General features: G+C 36.8%; 1 protein-coding gene across 10 annotated transcripts in view; it reads left to right on the forward strand.

Annotated features, from left to right (window-relative positions):
• The window catches only part of TMCC1 (transmembrane and coiled-coil domain family 1), a 123,920-nt gene extending 100,455 nt beyond the window's left edge, over nucleotides 1-23,465 (forward strand). For 8 of the 10 annotated variants that reach the window (XM_039364558.1, XM_039364559.1, XM_039364562.1 and 5 more), the window contains 3 exons: nucleotides 3,295-4,226; nucleotides 16,920-17,055; nucleotides 19,203-23,465. In XM_039364558.1, the coding sequence (XP_039220492.1) occupies nucleotides 3,295-4,226; nucleotides 16,920-17,055; nucleotides 19,203-19,517 (1,383 nt within the window). In that variant the 3' untranslated portion in view covers nucleotides 19,518-23,465. Of the gene's footprint in view, nucleotides 1-374; nucleotides 2,443-2,905; nucleotides 2,929-3,294; nucleotides 4,227-16,919; nucleotides 17,056-19,202 lie in introns of those variants that run through there. The other 2 variants (XM_039364564.1, XM_039364565.1) reach the window with 2 other exon arrangements.
• Nucleotides 23,466-23,666: the final 201 nt, after the last annotated feature.

Genomic DNA, 23,666 nt, shown 5'->3' on the forward strand with positions numbered 1-23,666 from the left:
TTCCTCTGGATCTTGAGTCTGTCTTCTAAAATATTGACTATTTCTTCCAGCTTAAATCATTTATGGGGATGTTGAAGAGTACTGGCCCTAAGACATTTGACTTATATTATATAAGACAAATATTATAGTAGTGTATTCATTATAAACCATTGGCTATTGATAAGTGTAAAATATAAGATATATCTTTTTCTTCTTAGTTTGTATTTTTATTTTGAGGCTATCTCTTCTGTTTTTTAAAGTTTTGTGAATTGTATATGCAAAAAATAAATAATGTTTGTATGTGTGTGTGTGTGTGTGTGTGTGTGAGAGAGAGAGAGAGAGAGAGAGAGAGAGAGAGAGAGAGAAAGAGAGATTTCTAAAAGAAATAACCTGGTCTTTACAGGGTATATGTGTATAGAGATCATCCCCCTTGAAATGATACATATCACCTGCAATATTTATATATCTGTCCAAGTTAATGTATATTTTAAAAATTGTTGCCCATTCTCAATTTAATATTATTAAATATTAACTCAATTCTGACATTCATAAACACAATCTCATTGATACAACTTAATTCAGTATCACCTGTGCCAAGTAATAGGGTACAGCCTTTTGGAATAATTGTACAGCCTAGGGATAGTGGCAGGTAGCACTTTTTCTAAAAGAAGCATAGCACCTGTCTCTAATTATACTTGTTGCAGCCTCTAAAAACTTTGACCCTCTTCATCTACAATGGTAGCCTCCATAGAAAAGTGTTCTCTGAGATTGTCCTTGAGAATGAACAGGAAATTCAGCTGACTTAGTGGCACATCTATTTGTAAATTGGGCAGCCATATAAATTGACGAAATAAAGAAACAAAACTGAATTGGAGTGCCTTGTGATTGGTTTAGCCATATCAGGACTCTTCATCTTTTGCCAGGGAGTTCTTTCAAGTCTCCAGAATCTTCAATTCTATGGAATCGAAAGATCTGGCAGCTTAAAACTATATTTTACTGTTGCTCTGCCATCCTTCCAGCCCAGGCAAGTGATCCCCATGCTGGGAGATGGCAGATGAAAAGGGATAACTAGCTGTTTTCCCACCAGGTTCAGTCCCACAGATCACCTGTAGCAGGATTAGAAATGGAGAGCCTTTGAAAGAGCCAGCTCTCCCAGACCAAGCCTAACAGGTGAAGAAGGAGAACCAGCTTTTCCTCTCCAGGTTGCCAAGTAGGAAACTGGTAGTTAGGAAAGAACCAGATTTTTTTTCTTCTCTTACTGCCAACTGTCCCTGTGTTGGTAACCTATATATTGATCTCCTTGTGAACTTGAATACCATTTGACCAGTATTGGGGTGTACCATTTGGTAACAGATAAAGGTATTGGTCTCCCATCCTTCAATGCCTGTCAGCTGAACTAGTCCCTATTACAAAGCCTTAGGAATCCTTCATAAATCTTTCACATGAGTAGAGATCCTGCCATTGTTTCTTAGAACAGGGGTGGATAGATTCCAGTATTTCCATTATGTCAATCTTTTGTAGATTTTATATTCTCTTCCTGGGATCTTTCTATCTAACTAAAATAGCACAGTTCTGTTTTCCCTCAAGCCATCATTTTCTATATGTGTGCATGCATTTTCTCTTTCTTCCCTCTCTAAATCATTTCTGTTTCAATAATTAGCTTAAAACAGCCCTTATTAATCTCAGTTTCTGCCTTATCTCATGTGCAGTCTTGTTGAAGGCATAATGTAATGAAATTTTCCCTATTTAAATTCAATCCATTTTTACTAATGGAGCATATGACCAGAGGTTGTAACCTCAAGCATTCAGACTTGTATAGTTACTCAGAGCTTAATTTGTCCAATCTCTTAATTTCTGACATATGCACAGACACGCAAGTACATACGTGTTTGCTTCGGCTAGTAAGTAGGAGGTTGTGATTCCTGTTCTCAAAACAAATTACTACTGTAGTTCTTGAAACTTCTGAACAATTATATATGAAAAGAAATGACTAAGAAATTAGCATTTCTCCTCAACAGACTCTGCTTTTTGTTTTAAAAGGCTGTTCTGGATCATTCTTTCCATTAGGACCTGGATAGGACGTTTCCCTTTGAAAACATTTGGAGTTTATATGGATACTCCACATTGATGAACTTTTTACAGCTTTAATTTTATTTAGGCAGTTTTGTTTTTTTTTAAGAGAGAAGGAGGAAGAGAGCTTTTATCTTCATAAAGGACTGGCTTGTGATGAAGTCATGCTGCTATTTTTCATATGCCAGGGAACAAGTTCCCTGTTTGGGGAGGAGCTGCAGAGTAATTAAATGATTCACCAGTTTCTGTAGTGAGCTGCCTTCCTTGAAACTTAGTTTTATAACTTTCAGGCATCATAGGTGGATGAGCTTTCGGCAGAGCCAGTTGTAGGCATGTTGGTGCTTTGTCCAAGTCATGCATTGGGAACAAGTCTTGCGACTCAGGAAAGCCAAGGTAGGCTAGAAAAGTAAGAATGATTTCTTTGCTAGAAAATAGATGAGTAAATTACATTTTACTTACATGTATGAGTTCTTTACTGGTTAAGAACATCTATTAAAACCAGTTTTTTTTTACCATTTCCAATGCAGAATTTAAAATTTGTGTATACATCTTTACTTTGGAAAACACATATAAATTGTGTGGAGATTTTATTCTTGCTATAAACTGAAAGATTTTAACTCTGTAAGCTAACTATAGAGAGTATACTATATATAGTCTCTGAAACTGATTCGTTACACCTGAGATAGGCATCTTGGTCCCTTCCAAATGTTTGGAATCAATTCATATCCCAGCTAGTGTAGCCAGTGGCAAAAGATATTGGGTGTTGTAGTCTACAACATTTGGAAGATAATACATTGTCTGTCTCTGCTTTACACTGTTGTTTGAACTCTCTTTTCAATTTTTACCATTTCCACAGGAATCCTAGCTGAAGTTACTAAGGTGTGTTTCTAAACAATTTTTTGTTGAATTGTGGCTCCTAATGTGTTATCACAATAGGGCATATAGCAAGCAATCATAATTGTATATTTATAAGGGATTGTGACATACATAGTCTAAGTTTAACTGATAGACCTAATTGTTTTGAAATTTAAGTTTACTCTATTCACAAAACAAAAATGTATGGCAGAGTACTCCGTAATGTCTATCCATATTTCTTTATCATTTTCTTTACGGATGCTAACAGGCCTGTTGAAATTTAGTGACTTTTTCACTTGCCTTTTTAAGATACCCAATTTGTTTGCATTTTTTATGACATTGCCATTATCAAATCAGACTTTCATGTTCATTTTTTAATTCTTTTTCCAGATCGAACGATTAGATGTAAGTAGCCTAGCACAAACAACTAACGCAGTGGCAACAAGCACAGACTGCAGTATCAATGCAGATTCTGTTGATGGAACACCAGATCCACAACGCACAAAAGTGGCCATCACTCATCTGCAGCAGAAAATACTGAAACTCACAGAGCAAATCAAAATAGAGCAAACAGCCCGGGATGACAATGTAGCCGAATATCTGAAATTAGCCAATAATGCTGACAAGCAGCAGAGTGCCCGGATTAAGCAGGTGTTTGAGAAAAAGAACCAGAAGTCATCCCAGACAATCCTCCAGCTGCAGAAGAAGCTAGAGCACTATCATCGGAAGCTGCGGGAGATTGAACAGAATGGTATTCATCGACAGCCCAAAGATGTCTTGAGGGACATGCACCAGGGGCTAAAGGATGTAGGAGCAAAAGTCACTGGCTTCAGTGAAGGAGTAGTAGATAGCGTTAAAGGTGGATTTTCCAGCTTTTCCCAGGCAACTCATTCGGCAGCTGGAGCCGTTGCTTCTAAACCTCGGGAAATTGCATCGCTCATTAGAAACAAGTTTGGAAGTGCCGACAATATTGCTAATCTGAAGGATGCTTTGGAAGAAAGTCAAGAAGACGGAACCGGAGGAAAGACTTTAGGTGTTCATAACTTTCAGTCGAGCCCAAAATATGGCAGTGAGGAAGACTGTTCCAGTGCTACATCAGGCTCAGTGGGAGCCAATAGCACTGCAGGAGTCCAGTTGGGAGCACCAAGCTCCAGATCAAACACTCTGGAAATGCAAAGCTCAGGGTTTGATGCGATGTTGCATGAGATTCAAGAGCTCAGAGAGGTTCAAGTACGACTGGAGGAATCCTTTGAAGATCTCAGAGTTCACTACCAGCGAGATTATTCCTTGATAATGCAGGCTCTACAGGAAGAAAAATACCGGTGAGCACTTGGCAGTCCAGTCTTTCACTACTAATGTTAATATTAAGGCAGATTCATGATTGTTTGGATGCCAGCACTCATTTACTATTGATAATCTTTGGGGTAGTAAACTTTAACAATTCATTTGCTTTATATGAATATATTTAATTTTAGCTTAAATATTTAAGTTTCCTTCCTTCCAAGTCAGCATGTCTGTCTTTTCTTCTTGTCATAATTTTTCAGTTCTGTGAATGTCTACACTAATTTTTAAAGTTGAGGTGGCTCTGGACCTATAGTTTCAAAATAGTCCCATAGTCCTAATCTTGTTGGATGATGCATGTTTAAGCACTGCCCTTTTGATTACAGTGTTTATAAATTACAGTAGGTGAATATGTTGCAGAAAAATTCCCTGTATAATTAGCATTAACACTGAGCTTGAAAAGTAGTTGTCACACAGTGTAGTATTGCTAGTGCTGGCTTATTATGCTCCCAAGCATTCCAAAAAGTATGTGTCTCTAAAAATACATCCTAACTCCAGTCACACATAATGTTGAAGTATAATTTGTTTTGCATTAGAAACAAAACTGTAATGCAAGATGAATTTGGTATAGTTTTATGTAATCTAGAAAGTAGTTAGATCAGGCTTCATGGGAAGAAATAGATTATATATTTGTGATGTTGATATAAATCTAAATGTTGATATTTTGTCAGTTCTTCCTTGTACCTCCAAAGGTTGTGCTTATGAGTCTTGACAATCCTGGTGCTATTTACAGATCTTGAAGGAAAGAATGTAAATAGTTATACTCTCTGTTGTGGTTGTAACTTTAAAATTAGGCTATAATCTTATTATACATAATTGTATTTTACTGTTATCCTTAAAAACAAGAAATGTTTAATATGTTTAATATGATTAAATTAACATGTCTAAAATGGCAGTCTTGAATTGATAACATTTAGGATTGAAGAAAGTATAGAGACACTCAATCTATTTAAGAACTGACAAAATACTAATCTTACTACAACTTATGCAGATATTAATCATTTATAATATCAATACATCTTTTATTTAACTCTCAAAGTGGAGTTGCAGCCTTAAATTGTTTTTAATATTTTTTAAACTCTTTAGCAGTTTTGGGAAAACATGTAATTTAATAAATGCCAAAAGTATTATACAGCCAAAAGGTACAATTGCATGCTGTCAGATAATTAAATGAAGCATATTTGAATTGACAGAAAACATTTAATTAGAAGACTTTATTTGAAAAATACAGAATCAGAAAGGGGAGACAAATAATTAGAAGATAGCAAATGAGAGAAGATGAACTAGTTTTTGTTCTTTGAACGTGGAACAATGACGATTTCATTTTGCTCAATAGAAGAATCAATCTTTGGGGATCTAAAACTTTTCCATAACTTTATTTTTACACACACGCGCGCGCGCGCACACACACACACACACACACACACACACGATATGCCATGTAGCCATTTGTTCTGATATCCTCTGAGCTGAGAAATTCAGATCTCTGAGAACAGAATGGAGAGTTGCAGATCTATGTCAAACAGATATTTTTTTACAACATCACTCATTAAGGAGTTTTTAATTAAACATTTTACCAATTTCATGGAAAGACTTGTGATATTTTTAAAATAGTATAAATTACAATTTCCTTTATCATTTTTCCCAAGTCCCTTGACAATTAGATCTTATGCACAAATCCCCATTCCCCCAAAGAATTGCAGATAAATCAAGAACATTATATTAAAAAATTTCATATTAGCTAGTATTGAAATAAAATGAAAAGCAGTATGCATAAGCCTGCAAATAAAACCACTGTTGGAAATCAAATTAGCAGTCAAATTTTTCTTCTCGTTCTAATATACCAGCCAAATAAGTCTACTGAAAAGTCAGACTCCTGTTGAGGACTCCCCCCCCCTTTAATAAGGTCATTTGTTTATTTTACATCAACTGTGTTTGTCATTCTCTATTTCTCTGTGGCGATTTTTGTTCTTGGTCCTTTCATGGTTTGTGTTCACTAGAACTTGATATTCCTAGAGTTGTCTCTCCAGTTCTGACTCTTCTCCTTCTTTCCTCCTCCACACTTTTTTCAGGATGAAATTATTTGATAAATCCTCTGTTGTAATGTAACAAAGAGTTAAAGCTTGAGCAAAAGCTCTGCTGGTTTTCTATTGGACATTTGATATGGCCTCATTGTTGAGAGAGAGTAGCCACACCTTTCTCTTTGGAAATCCAGTTCTGTATTCACCCCTGTTCTTTTTACAATGGCAGCCTTATCAGCACAATCAGATTCCAAAACAAGCTTGCTTATCAGTTTTTAGAGCTGTAGCAGATGTTTGTTTGATAAAAAGGTTCTTTCTGTACTTTCATGAGAATTCTTGTCAAGTCTCCCTTGAAACTGTTCATGACTCAGTAGCTTTTTGTATACAAAGTGACTGAGAAATTCACATAACTAAGATGTACTTAGTTGTTTTGTTCTCAGTTTACTTCACATACTGCCTGTATCAACTGAAATTGTACATTTAATTTGCCTTTTTGGCAGATTGTGATTCCCTGGACTCGCATTTCATGGAGTTCAATCATAGCCCATTAAGAAATGGGCAATAAATTCTTCAGCATTCTTTTCACTGTTGCTATGTGGATACATAGACAAAAGTTTTGTTCAGCTATAATCTTACTTCCTGTTATACAGATTAAAAGTGTCCTTGGTACATTGAGCTTTTAGAATAGTTAGACGTTCAAGATTGCAGCCTCTGTTTCCAGCATATTATTATGTGCAAGCATTATTTGCCATTTTTTTTAATTAAAAAAATTCTGGGTATGATTGATGCCTGAAACTGGTGGTGCAAGACAACTGGTTGTAAAGTATTTTGATGATATGATCCCATTGATTTGCAGTCTTAAGTATCTATCTGATGACAAGGGAACTACTTGTATGATGGGAACTGTTGAAAAGTCAAAATAGCCAGGTTAATAAATTTTTAAAGCTTTAAAGGTTATATCCTATGTTCTGAATTTAGTCCAGAAAATATTGGCAATAGTACAGTGAGGGAAAAAACTATTTGATCACATGCTGATTTTGTACTTTTTTCCACTGACAAAGAAATAATTGGTCTATAATTTTAATGGTTGGTTTATTTTTAATAGTGAGAGACAGAATAACAATTTAAAAAATCAAAAAAAATGCATTTCAAAAAAGTTATAAATTGCTTTGTAACTCACCTCGTGGAGTTTCAATGATCATGAGAACGGTGAGGAATCAGCCCAGAACTACACGGGAGGATCTTGTCAATGATCTCAAGGCAACTGGAACCATAGTCACCCAAGAAAACAATTGGTAACACACTATGCCGGGAAGGACTGAAATCCTGCAGCACCCACAAGGTCCCCCTGGTCAAGAAAGCACATGTACAGGCCCATCTGAAGTTTGCCAATGAACATCTGAATGATTCAGAGAACTGGGTGAAAGTGTTGTAGTCAGATGAGACTAAAATCAAGCTCTTTGGCATCAACTCAACTCGCCATGTTTGGAGGAGGAGGAATGCTGCCTATGACCCCAAGAACACCATCCCCACCATCAAACATGGAGGTGGAAACATTATGCTTCAGGGATGTTTTTCTGCTAAGGCGACAGGACAACTTCACTGCATCAAACGGGCGATGGATGGGGCCATGTACCGTCAAATGTTGGGTGAGAACCTCCTTCCCTCAGCCAGGGCATTGAAAATGGGTCATGAATGGGTATTCCAGTATGCCAATGACCCAAAACACACAGCCAAGGCAACAAAGGAGTGGCTCAAGAAGAAGCACATTAAGGTCCTGGAGTTACCTAGCCAGTCTCCAGACCTTAATCCCATAGAAAATCTGTGGAGGGAGCTGAAGGTTCAAGCTGCCAAACGTCAGTCTTGAAATCTTAATGATTTGGACAGAATCTGCAAAGAGGGGGACAAAATCCCTCCTGAGATGTGTGCAAACCTGGTGGCCAACTACAAGAAAAGTCGGATCTCTGTGATTGCTAACAAGGGTTTTGCCACTAAGTACTACGTCATGTTTTGCGAAGGGGCGAAATACTTATTTCACTCATTAAAATGCAAATCAATTTATAACTTTTTTGAAATGTGTTTTTCTGGATTTTTGTTTTTGTTATCTCACTGTTAAAATAAATCTACCATTAAAATTATAGACTGATCATTTCTTTGTCAGTAGGCAAACGTACAAAATCAGCACGAGATCAAATAATTTTTCCCCTCACTGTAGAAGATGATCAAGATGTTGTTTGGTTTCTGGTACATGCTAATTGCTGCTGAGTAATTGAGGTCAGGGCCCTTAATTTGTGTGATGTCTCAAGATTTAATGCTCTTACCCCTTTTGTTTAAATCTGCATGAGGCTGCTGGATGAGGATATCCATTCATCAGGTATTACTGGTATGCTTATGGTATTAAGTTACATGTCTTATGTCAAGGTTCCGACTAATGAAACACTTCAAAGAACTTCCAGACATTTTATCCTAAACAGTTTTTTTATTTGTGTGACAAAATGTCGGCACGGCATGATGAAAGGATGCTAAGATCTGAAATCTCCACACACACACACCCCGAGCAGTTATTTTTGCTAGCATTTCCCCTCCCTTATTTTGCTCATGATTTACGTTGTCCAATTAGTTTGAAGGGCAAAGGTTATCTTCTGTTCCCTTTCCCGGGCTTTTCTCTCCTCCCTCACTCATCTGTATTAACTCTAAAAGTACTAGACAGTTCTCAATATTTTGTCAAAGCAAGAATATTCAATATTAGCAGCATTGACATCTGGCCCCCCTTACAAAAAGGACAGATCCTGTAATGTAAACAAAAGCATATGTTAATGACTAGTTTTCGATTTGTTTTGCTAGCATTTCCCCGCCCTTATTTTGCTCATGATTTACATTGTCCAATTAGTTTGAAGGGCAAAGGTTATCTTCTGTTCCCTTTCATGGGCTTTTCTCTCCCTCAGTCATCTGAATTAACTCTAAAAGTACCAGACAGTTCTGCATATTTTGTCAAAGCAAGAATATTCAATATTAGCAGCGTTGACATCTTGATCTTGAACCACCCAAATGATGCTGTCAAAGTTCTATCCCATCTGGATGAGGGAGAATAGTTTCAGGCTCAACCCCTGCACAGTTGAATGGTTCAGCAGCAGCCCCCTCACTCCTGGAATTTTTAGTCTTGGATGGGGTAGCATTTCCTCTTTCAGTATTGGTATACAACTTGGAGGAGTTTCTGAACTCACAGGTCATCTGGTGTACCTGTTCTACATTTCCTCAGCCAGGGGGCCCCCTAAATAGTTACTCATATCCTAATCTTCCCATATGTTTGGCTATGCAGTGCATATTTATGGGGATATCCTGGAAGCTATGAGGTTAGTGATGGGCAATGTGTAATATATCCATTTAATACCATTACTTTCAGGTGCAATTCAAGGTTCTGACAATATATATATAATTATGTTTAGTTAGACCTAATAACCGCCTCAAGCAACAACCTTTTGCAATTACAATAGTGTTGGAAAAGTAACTTTCCAACCAATGTCTGTATTTATGACTGTCACAGCATCTATCTCAGTCACAGGTTTACCATTATAGTCAATTAGTATGCATTGTTCTATGTTTGATCCATTTTTTTCTCCCTCCCCTCACCCGTCTTGCAAAGCAGATTGCCTAAACAAGATATCTCTTGCTGAGTTTGTTTGCTCCACAGCACAATGCATCTCTAAAAAGTGCTAACCACAAGTTAACAAGCTCAATTCTGTGAACTAAATTGATGCTAGCTGGTAGCTGCTGCCCGTAACTGACAAGATTTACATCTCCAGCTTTTGTCTGCCTTCTAAGGGATTTGGGGATCAGAGAGTGAAGCATGCTAGACAAACAGATGGTGCCAGGACATTCCTTTTGATGTGTATTTCACACTGTGTGCCTGCTTATTCTCTTGTAATCCCTTCCTCTTCAGTGAATGCAAATACAAACCTTAGTTTACAGCACAAAGGTGAGCATTCCAAAGCATTACACTTACTGACTGTGTCACTTAAAAATCTGATTGCAGGACCCAATTGTAATTGCTAAAGGAGGACTAGCTGTATGACAAAGAGAGGTTTTTCTTTTCTCACAGTATTAGAATGTGGAGCCCTCCATTGAAGTCAAAATTAAAGAAGCTATTTATTTATCAATGCAAAATTAAATTATGGAATTTGGTGCTATCAATATAGTAATATTCTCCTATTGTAATAGTGTTAAAAAGTTCTTTCAATCTATGTTAATACTAATGGCTTTATATTATCCTCTGAATCCCAGGGAAGAGCATATGCTAAATGCAATTGTTGTTCAGGAAAAGTAATCCTTGGGTTCTATTTGTCAATGTTTTGATTGGTGACTTACATCATAATATTGTGGACTATATTGTTTTTTGGCCTTCCCTAGCAGAGCTCTTATATTTTTATCTTTTGTAGTCCTTAGAATTTTTAATAATCCTGTAATTCAATATATTCTCCTTGGACAGATTTTAAATTTGTAAAGATTTAGAAAATAAACGTTATGTTTGCGGGTGTAGTTTGTCTTCCAAGTGAGAGATGTCACATCATTTGTAAAAATAAAATGAATGACAATATTGCTTTATTTTGCTAACCTCAGTGCTTGTGTGCAGACAACTAAGAGGTTTCTCTAAAGTTTTCATCCGTGAAAAGTTTTACCATTTCAGCAGAAAAATCCCTTCCCTTTCCCACAGCAAAAGGAGAGGTGAGGTGAGCAGAGTTGAGCAGAAACCTCACTTCTAATTTCTAATGAGGATAGTGCATCCTTCATGAGGATAGTGCATCCCTCCCCCTCATGGAGACTATTTCTATAGCAGAAACACACAGGATTTAATTATATTGGGAGAAGGAATTTAGGAAGCCTCTGCTACCGCTAGGCAGGGCTCTCCAAACTTGGCAACTTTAAGACTTGTGGAGGTCAACAACTCCCAGAATTCCCCACTAGCATGGGGTGGCTAAGGAATTTTGGGAGTTGAAGTCTACAAGTCTTGGAGACCCCTCCTCTAGAGATAACCAGCTCAGTGAAATGGGAACATATAATCCCCTTAGAACACATCTATTGATTGTGACCACCATTGGAAAAACTTTAATTAAACCAGAGACTTAGATGATTTTAAATCTAGAATATGGAAAGTAGATCCTGATACACTTCATATTCTTCCTGTTTATAGGATATGAGGAACAGCATATTGGTTTGCAAAGTAGCCTCTAAAGTAGAGATTCTGCAACCGTCATAAATATGAGTCAGTTGCAAGCATCCAAATTTCAATCAAACACTGCAATGGTCATAAGTGTGAAAAATGGCATAAGTCACTTTTTTCAGTGCCATTAACAGTCACTAAATGAACTGTTGTAAGTAGAGGAAACCTGTATACATAGGGAAGTGAAGATATAGATTTAATTATGAATGAAAAAAGGCTAAAACGTATGTTGAAGAGTATGGATTGTTGTGGTTGTGTCAAGAAAGGAATCAATAGATTGGCGATAGTTATATGTTGAATAGAGATAATGGAGGAAACAAAAACAGAGACAACTCTACAACATTCTGAATAAATCTAATCCAAGGAAGTTGAATGGGGGAGTAGGAATAAGGCAGAAAGACACAAAAAACGTTATTGGTCTGTTTGGAAACTCCAAAAATGTCAATCTGGCAAGTAACTGCTTAGAAGACACTGTTTGTTTTGGATATGTGATTTAATTGATTTATTTATAAATGCCGCAAATGACTACAAATGTTAAAAGTATGTCTGATTTGATTTTTGTAGAATTAAAGAATTGACAAAACATAAAGGGGTGATGAATTATTCTATTTATTTATTTATTTTGGAAAAACAGACTTGAAATAAGACAAAAGTAGTAAAAGAAGTAAGAATGCAAGATCAGAAATTATGAGACAATGACAGTGAGAGAAAAAACTGTGAGGAATATATTAAGAAAAGGATGCAGATTGTAGCCAGTGAGAGCAAGGAATTGATCGGATTAAAAGAAGCAGAGAAAATGCAGAGAATCTAAATTGTTTTAGAAGTAGGTGAAGAGCTTTGAAGCTGAAATGAGGGAACGCTGAAAGGAATATTTTAAAGATTTGTACAGGAATGATAATGATAGGTTGAAGAGTAGAATTCAAGAAGTATTAGTGTCTAGAACATAGGTGATAAATATTGTAAGAATCTTGAAAAATGGCAAGATTTCAGTTATAGATTATGTAGTTGGAGAAAACTTAAAATATGGGTTGTTTCAACACAGTTGTGTAGATTGCATCTGAATTTGAGCATTGGACGAATGCTATTACTGCTCGTGTATATAAAGTGAATGCAAAATTAATAAGGGATTTGTTTCTTAAATGTGCCTAGGAAATATTTGGCAAATTTCTAATTGAAATTAGAAAAAATTGGGAAATGAAATGTAGCTTTATGGCAAGTCAGGGGTTGTGCCTGTGGACAGTTTTTTGCTCCTCAGCAGGTCATTAAGAAATACCGAAAAAAAAAAAGAATATCAGAAAGTAAGTAGGCTGGAATTATGGAATGTTTAGCAATAAAATGAGGTTGAAGATTAGTTACTGTGTTCAACAAGGGTAATATATGATGGAAGTAAAACAAGAGTGAAAATAAATGGGATGCTTAACAAATGGTTCAGCACTGAGCATGAGATAAGGTAAGGATATCAGATGTCCTTTTGGTTTTTAGTAACAAATGTTTATCTTGTTAGAGATGTGCTGCTGGGTGTGTGGATTTTTGTATCCAGATTATGCTTTGTTCTTGGTTGAAACAAAAATAATTTACAATGAAAGATACATGATTCAGTGAAGAGTAATAATCCAAAAATTGATGTAGCAACAAAATATATTCTGACGGGGGAAATTCAGTGAATAATTACAGGTTTTCATCAGTGCAAGGACACTAACTCACATAGATGAATTTGTGTACTTTGTTAGAATCTTTACCTCAAGCTAGAACAATTTAAAAAGGTGAAAATGTTGCCGGAAAGATAGCAGATAAATATAGTAGTCTTTGACTGATGACCATAATTGAGCCCAAAATTTCTGTTTCTAAACAAGACAGTTGTTAAGAGAATTTTGCCCCATTTTACGACCTTTCTTGCCACAGTGAATTGCAGTTCTTAAGTTAGTACCTGGTTGTTAAGTGAATCTGGCTTCCCCATTGACTTTGCTTGTCAGAAGGTCACTAAAGGTGATCACATGACCCCAGGACACGGCAACCGTCACAAATATGATTCAGTTGCCAACATCTGAATTTTGATCACACGGGGACGCTGTAGCCGTCACAAGTGTGAAATACAGTCATAACTTTTTTCAATGCTGCTGTAACTTCAAACGGTCACTAAATGAACTGTTGTAAGTTGAGGAGTACCTATATTATGGTGTGTTGTGAGGAATTAATATTCCTGAATGAAGCCAAAATGACAGTAATACAGTTTCACTTTGTTATATTGAGAGAGTACCATAAACAGCTATGCTGACTCAGGAATTCTGGAAGTTGAAGTCCACGAGTCATAAAAGAGCCAAGGTTGCCTAGCCCTGTAATATAGGCTATTCTGAAAACGGTTTCAAGAGGCATCTCTACTACTAAGCTAAGAAGCAGTATGAAAGAGTGACTACCAAGTATCAGCATGAAGTTCTACGCTTGCGTCTCTTTTCATTCACCTGCATTTTATAGTGGACCAAAAGGACCTCTTTTTTTGTTTGTGGGAAGGCCAATTTCATTTTGTCCCTTGTTTGGGCAGTGACTAGTATTGGTACCATGTCTCACAGATGAAATGGATTAATTTGCAAGGGCTAGAAAGTTAGAAGAAGTGTAATGAATGCTGTTGGAGTAAGCTACTTTTAAGTATGCTTCCTTACATCTTTAATTTCTTTGGCGTATTATTTCTCCCTCTTTTTCTTCACTCCGAATTTACCCCAAAAGACAATAGCATGAAGGCATACGTGTTGGTTATAGAAAGTTTGGAGGGTCACAATGCATTCCCAGCTTTCTTGAGGGGCAGCCAATTAGCAATAACGATAGCACTTGGATTTATATACTGCCTCATAGTGCTTTACAGCCCTCTCTAAGCGGTTTACAGAGTCAGCATATTGCCCCCAACAAACATTCTACTGACCTCTGGCAGTGAACAGTGAGTTAGTCTGCAATTGTTGTTGTTAGTTGCGAAGTCGTGTCCGACCCAGGCCTTCCTGTCCTCTACCATCTTCTGGAGTCCATTTAAGCTCACCCCTACTGCTTCAGTGACTCCATCCAGCCACCTCATTCTCTGTCGTCCCCGTCTTCTATTGCCCTCAATCTTTCCCAGCATTAGGTTCTTCTCCAGTGAGTCCTTCCTTCTCATTAGATGGCCAAAGTACTTGAGTTTCAACTTTAGGATCTGGCTTTCTAAAGAGCAGTCAGGGTTGATCTCCTCTAGGACTGACCGGTTTGATCACCTTACAGTCCAGGGGACTCGCAGGAGTCTTTTCCAGCACCATAGTTCAAAGGCCTCAAGTCTTTTGCGCTCAGCCTTTCTTATGGTCCAACTTTCACAGCCATACATTACAACTGGGAAGACCATGGCCTGGACTATGCGTACTTTTTAGCCTGCAATACTGCATTCTAACCACTGTACCACCATGGCTCCTGTCCAATTATGTGATGAGTGAGCTGCAGCTTGCAAACATTGGATAGTATCTGATTAGAGTCAAAGAATGTTGAATAGGCAACATTAGAACTGATGAGGAAACCCTAGGTTCCTGCTTATTATATCATTGTAGTTGCGCTAGTGCATATGATTACATTTATTGCATGTGTCACTGGGTTCATGTGCAGCATGTGAACAACAGCAATTCAATTACATCCCTCTGCTGCTTCAGACACCTTACATATTCATGCTGCTATTCTAAAAATAAGGGGCAAAGGAAAAGCTCTCACTCCCATGTTACAGAACTGAATATATTTCTTCACTTAGCAGCAGTTTGGATGAAAGGTTTATTAAGACATTTTTCCAATGCCATTAGAGCATTTCCCCTAATCAGAGGTTTCTATGCAAACAAAAGGTGAGTTTCTTTTATTCTTCCTTATTCCTTATTTTATTCTTCCTTATTTCTCTTATTCTTCTGTATTTCTGCCTCAGGAATAAGCAAACAAAGTTGGGAAGCTCTCCTTACACACCCAGATCCTGTTTCCTCTTGTTGTGTTTGATTATTTGAACATAACACCTACTTAAACTGATTATTTTTCCTTCTCCCAGTACATCTAACCAACTGTTTCTAATTCATTTATAAGCCTGAGAAATCAGAATAGGATAGTTCTTATTAAAATCGAATTGATTATTTTCTTTTTCTCTCTATCACTTGCAGGTAGTTCTTTTTTGTAACTACGCGTAGATGTAACCAAACAAGGCTTTTGCTGCATAGCATTATTTTTTTCCATTCTAGATGTTTTAAGGAGAATCCAGATATTGGCCTGTATTTTTTTAGTACTGTATAAATTTATTTTTCTAATCCAAACTGACTAATCCAAACAATTAAGAAACAGCAGAATAACCATTTAGTTTTTCAGATATGGCTAGGAAAACGCACAGCTGATTCTTAAAGGGAATTCACCCAAATGTTGGGAATATCAACTACTGTCATATAATCCACAGGATAGAGTGCCATTTCACAACATTCAGATCAAATATTTTTCCCCTTTCTAAAAGGATTTCTGAATTTACAACAGTTCTTAAAGAAACAGCATTTTAAAACAATGAATTCAACTCTTGGCAGTAGGTATGGGTATAACGGGGAAAAAAACAGTTTTCAATCCTAGAGAGAGAGAGAGCAATTTGATTAGAAAGAAGGAGCAGCATAGTTACTAATTAGGTTACAAAACTGATCAGGAAAAGGTCAAAACCAAAAATGCTTTTGTCACAATGCTTTCTTGGAAGTAGCCTTCCCCCCTGAGATCCAGCAGGCCCCCTACCCTCCTGGTCTTCCCAGAAGCTGTTAAAGACTTGCCTTTTCCACAAGCCTTGAAGTGATGTGTGGCCAGAGCCCAGGCAGTCTCTACAGTGGTTATTCATATGTGTATGTATGTGTGTTTGGCGCACTGGGCGTGCACTGTTTTATTCTTTTTATTGCCTTTATTCTTTTATTATTGTTGTGAGCTACCCAGGGTTATATTACATATAGGAGCAGCTATACAATTTTTTTAATAAATTCTACACATGCATATGAAATTGTACTGCTTCTCTCTTCCAAAATACTTCATTATGTTTTCCCTGGTATATTTCAAAGTGGTGACTTTGCCTAGGAAACAGATGCAAGGGCTGAATTCAAATTCAGCTGTTTATGAACGTTCAGTTTGTTTTTGAATATGTTCCAGAATTAGAAAGAATAAAATAAGACTCAGAATGAAGATAGTACACGTTGGACTGAGAATGGAACTGTCAGCAGAGACACTCCGAATAGTATCTTCGAACATTTTAAAACCTACCAAAAGATGGGTCCGATGCAGCTTAGAAAAGTGCAGATTATTTTATATCATTGCAAATCATGTTCACCAGCTAAATCCTGTTTTAAAAATTATTCTGTTTTGATATCTAGGAAGATTGTGCTGGTGTCTTTAAAAGAAAAAAATGAAGCCGTGGTTGTTGTTTTTTTCTGTCATAGATGTGAGCGACTAGAAGAACAGCTGAATGACCTGACTGAACTTCATCAGAATGAAATCCTCAACTTAAAACAAGAATTGGCCAGCATGGAGGAAAAAATAGCTTACCAGTCCTATGAGCGAGCCAGAGACATCCAGGTTAGCAGTTGTTTGTATTTGCACTTCATTTAAATTATGTTGAGCATTTTTCACAAACATTGCTCTAGTTCAGTTTATAGTTTAATCCTCATTAATAGTAGAATTGAGGTACTGTGTTTTTAAATCCCAAATTATCTCAGTTCTGTGACTCTTACTGGAGCCAGAATCATTTATACCTTTGCAAAATTTATTCAAATCCTATTAAGAAATTCTTGATAAAGAAAAGCAGACAGTTTTACAATAAAAATCAATTCATTTCCTGGCAAACTTGCTTCCATCTTTAGAGAGAGTTATAATAAAGGAGCCATGTTTATACCATGACAGACAGTAATTTTTATGGCATTGTTCCCAATAAAGCTATATTTGGTATTAATTTTAATGAAATCATACAGATGTAGAAATAAAAAGAGTAATCGGTGTTATAGTATATGTCCATCTCTTCAGGAAGCAGATTTTTTCTTGTTACTTGTGTAAATAAGGAACTTCTTGAAGATTTTTTTTTAATCTGGGTATATAAAGTATTTAAAGTTAAAAATATATGGAATGTTAAAGAACTGAGCTGCATGTTCACTCAGAATATTTATCCCTTACAAGAAGGCTTATTCCACATGATGCTGGTAAACCTTTGCATTGAAATAAATCTCAGCTATATGGACCTATCCAGCAGAAGATTGTGTAGGAAATTAAACTATGTTTGTCCCAAAAGTGCTGTTCCAAATGCAACTGGACTTTTGGTTTTTCCTTGAAAATTTTTTGCTTCCCATCCAAGAAGCTTCTTCAGGTTCTGAAGTTCAGTTCAGATCCAAACTGAAGAAGCTTCTTGGATGAGAAGCAAAATATTTTCAAGGAAAAAGAAGAGAGTCCAGTTGCCTTTAGAACAGCACTTTTGGGACAACCATGATCTGGATGATTTAGAATCTCCATAAATTACGTTTGGCCTCCTCCCAGCTATGCTTCAAATATAAGAACATACAAGAACAGGAAAAACATTGGGGGAGACAGGTTTAAGAACAGATTAAATAGAGGAGAAATTTAGTACCCCCATTTTCAATCATCCTGTCATTTGGCAGGTTTTTTTGTGTAGCAATATAATATCAGCTGCAAAAGCACAATTGCAGATACACTTTTAAATGCACAGTCTACCTTTTTCTTGGTTATGAATCTACTGTATATAGGTAGCTCACATGGACAGTAGTAGTGGACATCTTGAGAGTTACACTGATTGCAGATGATTCAGTGGTTTTCTTCACCACTTAAAACTTTCAAACCCCGTCCAGGAAAAGGGGGTCCTGCCCAGTCGATTTTTAGAGAGTGATTCCTGACATACCTTGCAAATCTGGTGAAGTTCTCAAAAGCTACAGAAATTGTGCACTCCTGACCTAAAAGAATGTATTTACATCAGTGACGTTATTTCTGCTTCAGCATAAATCATACTTGGATGTTATTACTATAACTGGAGCATTTATACCAAGAACTGTGACAATGTCAGGTTTAAGACCTAAATGTCTGTGCAGAGGAAAATAAGCGGATAAGTGAAATCAAGAGACAGTTATCCCTCACCTGAAAGGCTTTTAATTCCTCACTACATATTGTTCACAACGTAAGCTTTTGATGTGATACCATGAATTATAAAATACTTTTATGTGGGGTTTATTGCCATTCAAAGTACTACAATTTCGTGGAGATTATGCCAGCTATATTACAGATTAGGGCTATCAAGTCTGGGCAGTAGAAATCCTGATAACTGCTAGATAGTAGAAGAGAGATACAGAAACTAATATCTATTAGTTGTCCACATTTTTTGCAACCCAGTTCTGTAGGAACAAGCCTAGATAAACCTTAATTTTGCTCCTGGATATGAAACCAAAGGAGTTAATCACATCCTGCAAAATGTGATCGCAGCTCATGGATTCCCAAAAGGCTTTGCAGGGTGTGTTTAGTATATTATTTAGGAAATATGCCAGTTTGCATTTCTGATTATTATCCTGTCAGCTTCTGGCACCTGATGTTTTGTCAGTGGACTGCTTGACACATTACATGTATGCCTAGAGGCACATTCTGTTTGGGTAAAAAAGAGCCTATTATAGGGCCTCATTGATCTCTCTCTCCCTTCTGAGATGACTAACCAGTTTTCTTGTGCTCAACAGGAGGCCCTGGAAGCCTGCCAGACCAGAATCTCCAAGATGGAACTGCAACAGCAGCAGCAGCAAGTTGTCCAATTGGAGGGCCTTGAAAATGCCACTGCCAGAAACCTTCTGGGCAAACTAATAAACATCCTTTTAGCTGTGATGGCTGTCCTGTTGGTGTTTGTCTCCACCGTGGCCAACTGCGTGGTCCCCCTGATGAAGACTCGCAGCAGGACGTTCAGCACTTTTTTTGCCATGGTCTTCATTGCCTTTCTGTGTAAGCACTGGGACGCCATTACCAGCTACTTGGAACGCTTCTTTTCACCCCCCACATGATGACAAGAACAGGCCGTTGCCTCGCCCACTTGGCAAGGAAGTGCATAAACTTAGTCGGCAGTTCCTTCCTCCACTGAAGATGTTAACATGTCCGAGTGTGAATTTGTTTACAGTTAAAATAATATTTTCTCTCTGAGACATATTGGCAATAGTGAGGGTTTTTTTTAGAATTTATTAAAGAACTTTTTTTTGTCAAAAATCCTGAACATTTTTTATGTAGCACGATTCTCTTTGGATGCAAATCTTAATATTCTGTATGTGTACAGAGATAAAACACAAATCTGGAGCACACCAATGAGCAAATTAAATTATGGCTCAACTACTGTACTAAACCTGGTCGGAAGAGGAAAAGACAATTACATAAATTCTAACAAAGATAATCCGGTGCATAACGATACTCTGATTATCCTACAATGCTACTGTGAAACCTGACCACATTCTGTGTCTGAATGTATAGCTTCAGGATGGCTTTCTCTAATGAAAGACCAATGCAATACATGGAACTTTCTGGATCTCTTCCTGGGTTTGCCTCTTCTGCTGTTAAACTTTCTGGCTAGATATATGAAGTGGATTAGTTCTACTGTGTACAGTTCCTGCACAGTTGTACTACAGTATTTTGAAGTAGCCCTTTGACTATTTTAAGCAAAAGCCCTTGGTTGCACTTTGACTGTTTTTTAATGTATGTATAGTCACAGATTTAAAAATCCAAATGGCATACTTGAAGAGTGTAATACTCAAAACTCTCAGTGCTTCCTTATTGTTTCTAATAGGATTTTTTATTCTTATTGGGGATTCTTTTTGAACTTAATGGTTGAGAGCATCATCTCTCTTTCTCTCTCTTGCTCTCTTTGAATAAAGAAGTGACGTTCGTAAATGAAGCGTGTGAATAAATATGAGCTACCGTGTTCTGAGATGATTTGGAAGGTTGCAGATAACGTTTAATGTATATCAAGTGCAAACCTGTTCAAATGTGATCTGTTTCCTCCTTAACTTCCAGACCTCGCATTAACAAAACAGATGATCTGATCCCTCTGGCCAGTTCATATATCCTTTTCTTTGTTTGGAAGTAAATGAGGAACTGAAAATGTTGTTCCTGGTCCTGTTGTGTCTGGACCAGGTATTTTGAATCCTGGTTTATTTTAAGAAAAATGAGCAGGAAGTTTTGAAAGCATGAGTGAGTGAGCTGTTCTGAGAAGAAAACTAGGGAGTCTTAATATCAATAATAAATAGGACTTAAACTTTTAAGTTTAGGCTCCTCCATGCCAAAGTTGGAGTGGTAGCTAAGATAGATTACAGTCGGTCAGCTTCAGATCTATCGTAAAGTTACCCTGTGTCTCTTAAGGAAGGCATAAATGCTTAAGGAAGCATCAAGTCATTAGGCCAATCCTTTAAATAGTACCCGAGTTAATGTGTTATTCAAATAAGCCCTTGGGAACTGAAACCAAAGCTGTACTACTAACAGACTACTAACAGTGTTCATGCTGTTGGTACTTTTTTATATTTAGAGTCAGCCTCTTCAACCTCCTTGTGTTCCCCATATAGGACATCATGAAATCTCTTGCATTAGTAAGATTTGGTGGCAGCTGAGCATTGTCAAGAAGTAGGAAACAAAAGAGCAAGTGAACTGTATCACACACACACACACACACACACACACACACACACACACACTGTTACTCAACACATGCTCGAAACAGGTTCTTCCTGTTTCCAGCATGTAAGACAAGAACTTGAGCAAGTTACATATGTAAGTGTTCCAAACAGAATTTGCCTTTGCAAGACACATATTTTAAAAAGCCGTGGCATGAGCTACTTGTACCTCTACTTTCATTGCTTTTTCAAAAATGTAAACAGGATTTAGAAGTATAAGAATATTCATTCTGTTAGTAAGTCTTCAGCCATGGTGTCATGTTTTTCCAAAACTTTTTAATGCTGGCCAACAAGTTTTATATTTGTGAAATTCAGAATTAAAACTCTTCATTCTGTTTCTCTGTGAAACAGTTAAGTATTCTTTCACATCGCCGGAATATAATTATTTAATTCTAACTTGACCAGTGTTTTATCTAAGAGTCTAACAATCCCAAAATAACCTACATAACGTGGAAATGCATATGGAAGTTCTTACTTGTTCGGTTTTTTTATTTAAATTTTGTTTCTATCCCTTCACCTCAGTTAAATGGAGCTTGGCCTTGTGACTGTCAACAAAGAAAACTTATATACATAAAACCTATATAGAGAAACTCCCTTTTGCTTTAGAATTAAACTGTGATTCAAGAGGTCTAGCATATCATTTTCAGAATTGCAGTTCTTTATACACTCAGATCCCTAACGCTAACATGAATCACAGATTGGTACTGGAAAAAAATCTACTTGTTCCCTCAAGGAATTTGTCAATTTGAAGAAATTCTGGCCAATAACTAAGCATTCGGTTGTCCTAGCCCTATAGGTGTAGATTGTTAATATTTTCCTTGACCTGTCATTTCAAATTTTTATTGAATTTATGTTCACTGCTCCTAAACATCTCAATACCACTCCAGTTTTCTGCATGCTCTTAATGGTAAACTAAATAACTTAAAAGAGGCATGATTTGGACACAACATGAAATGCTTGAGGTGATTCCTAGGGCCACCTTTGTGAAGTACAGAATTTTCTGTAGATAAGCATAGCACGGCATATAAACAAATATGACCTAGATGAGTATTCATTATTCAATATTCACCAAAGTCTGTTAGTGAATACTTCATTGCTTTTTCTTGTAAACATTTATGATTTCTGAATATGTATTATTAGATAAATGCTATAACAGCTAGCATCTGTTTACCAGCAAAAAAAAAAAGAGAGAAATATGGCAGAGCCCTAATCTTCAGAATTTTCCCCAAAAGATGTTTTGGTTTATGATTAAAACAGGCTTTCAATGCATTCTAAAGGTTTCTGTTCATATTTTATGAGATTGCATCCAATCTGTTGAATATTCTAACATGACTTTTCATTTTGCCTTTTTTGCTAACAAAATTCATTCTCCTCACTGCATCAAATTATTTAACAAATGTTAATTGTTTAAAAATGCGATTATAGCTTTAAACTCCTAATTCCCTTTGCAAGCATTTTTGGGTTATTTGTTACAAATAGTGTTTGCAAGTAAGTGAGTATGTGCGTGTAGCATTATTACTGATGTGGCCCTCCTCAGTTTTGTATTGATTTTCCAGAATTTCCTCTTTAGATCAGTGATATGTAACCTATAAATAGCATATCAGATGATCACAGAAAGAAATGAATGTAACAGATTGTATTGATGGGAACAACAGTTTAGCATTTTTTCAATGCTTCATAACATATCTAACTTGATGGTTTTAAAAAAAACCTGAAGATACTATGTTCAAACATTGTTCCTCCAACCATAAACGATATATACAGAGTATGATCCCTGTATGAACTCTGTGATAATATCAAGTGTGTTCATAATTACTAGTTTCCTAATTTGTTTATTTTGCATCAGTGGACCCCAAACAATTCCATTTGGCTGGGATATGCTGTAGGTTATGGGACTGGCCAAAAGACTTGCTGTCTTTTGGTCCGCTGAATGGATTTTCCGAAATTAAAAGTGCAAACAATGGGAACCAAGTTGCCAGTTGGTGGGTGGCTGTCAAATTCTTTAGCAGTTTTGATAAATTCCGAATGTGGCAAAAGAGTTGTATGTGTGTATCTGTGTTGTGTAGGCCAGGTGACATTGTGCATTAGTAGGCAACTGACAAAACTGTAAGTGTAGTTTTTTAAAAGTATAAAATAAAAACTCACTTGCATGGGATGACGAGTATGGCAGACACTGTAGTTTATAGAACTTTTAAGCTGCTAACTGTTGAGAAGGATTGACATTTGTCTTGTCTGGTAGTCACAGGTTTGTCTGTGACTCATGCTGTATATAAAATTCAATAAAACCTCAGATATTCACTGTTGTGTGACTTAGTTGTTATGTAAGAAAGAGTGTACACCAAGGAAATAATTAATGGTGAGATAAGATTTAAGCAACTTAACATCCTGGCGGACCAGAAATTGAAGTTGCAAGAATGTAGTTCAGTTGTTACAGCGGGTGACTTCTATCGAAACATGGGCATATGTAATTGCATGACTACAGGTTAAACTAGCATATGG

Source organism: Crotalus tigris, unplaced genomic scaffold (assembly GCF_016545835.1).
Source record: "Crotalus tigris isolate CLP2741 ecotype Arizona unplaced genomic scaffold, ASM1654583v1 scf7180000019794.865796, whole genome shotgun sequence".
Taxonomy (NCBI): domain Eukaryota; kingdom Metazoa; phylum Chordata; class Lepidosauria; order Squamata; family Viperidae; genus Crotalus; species Crotalus tigris.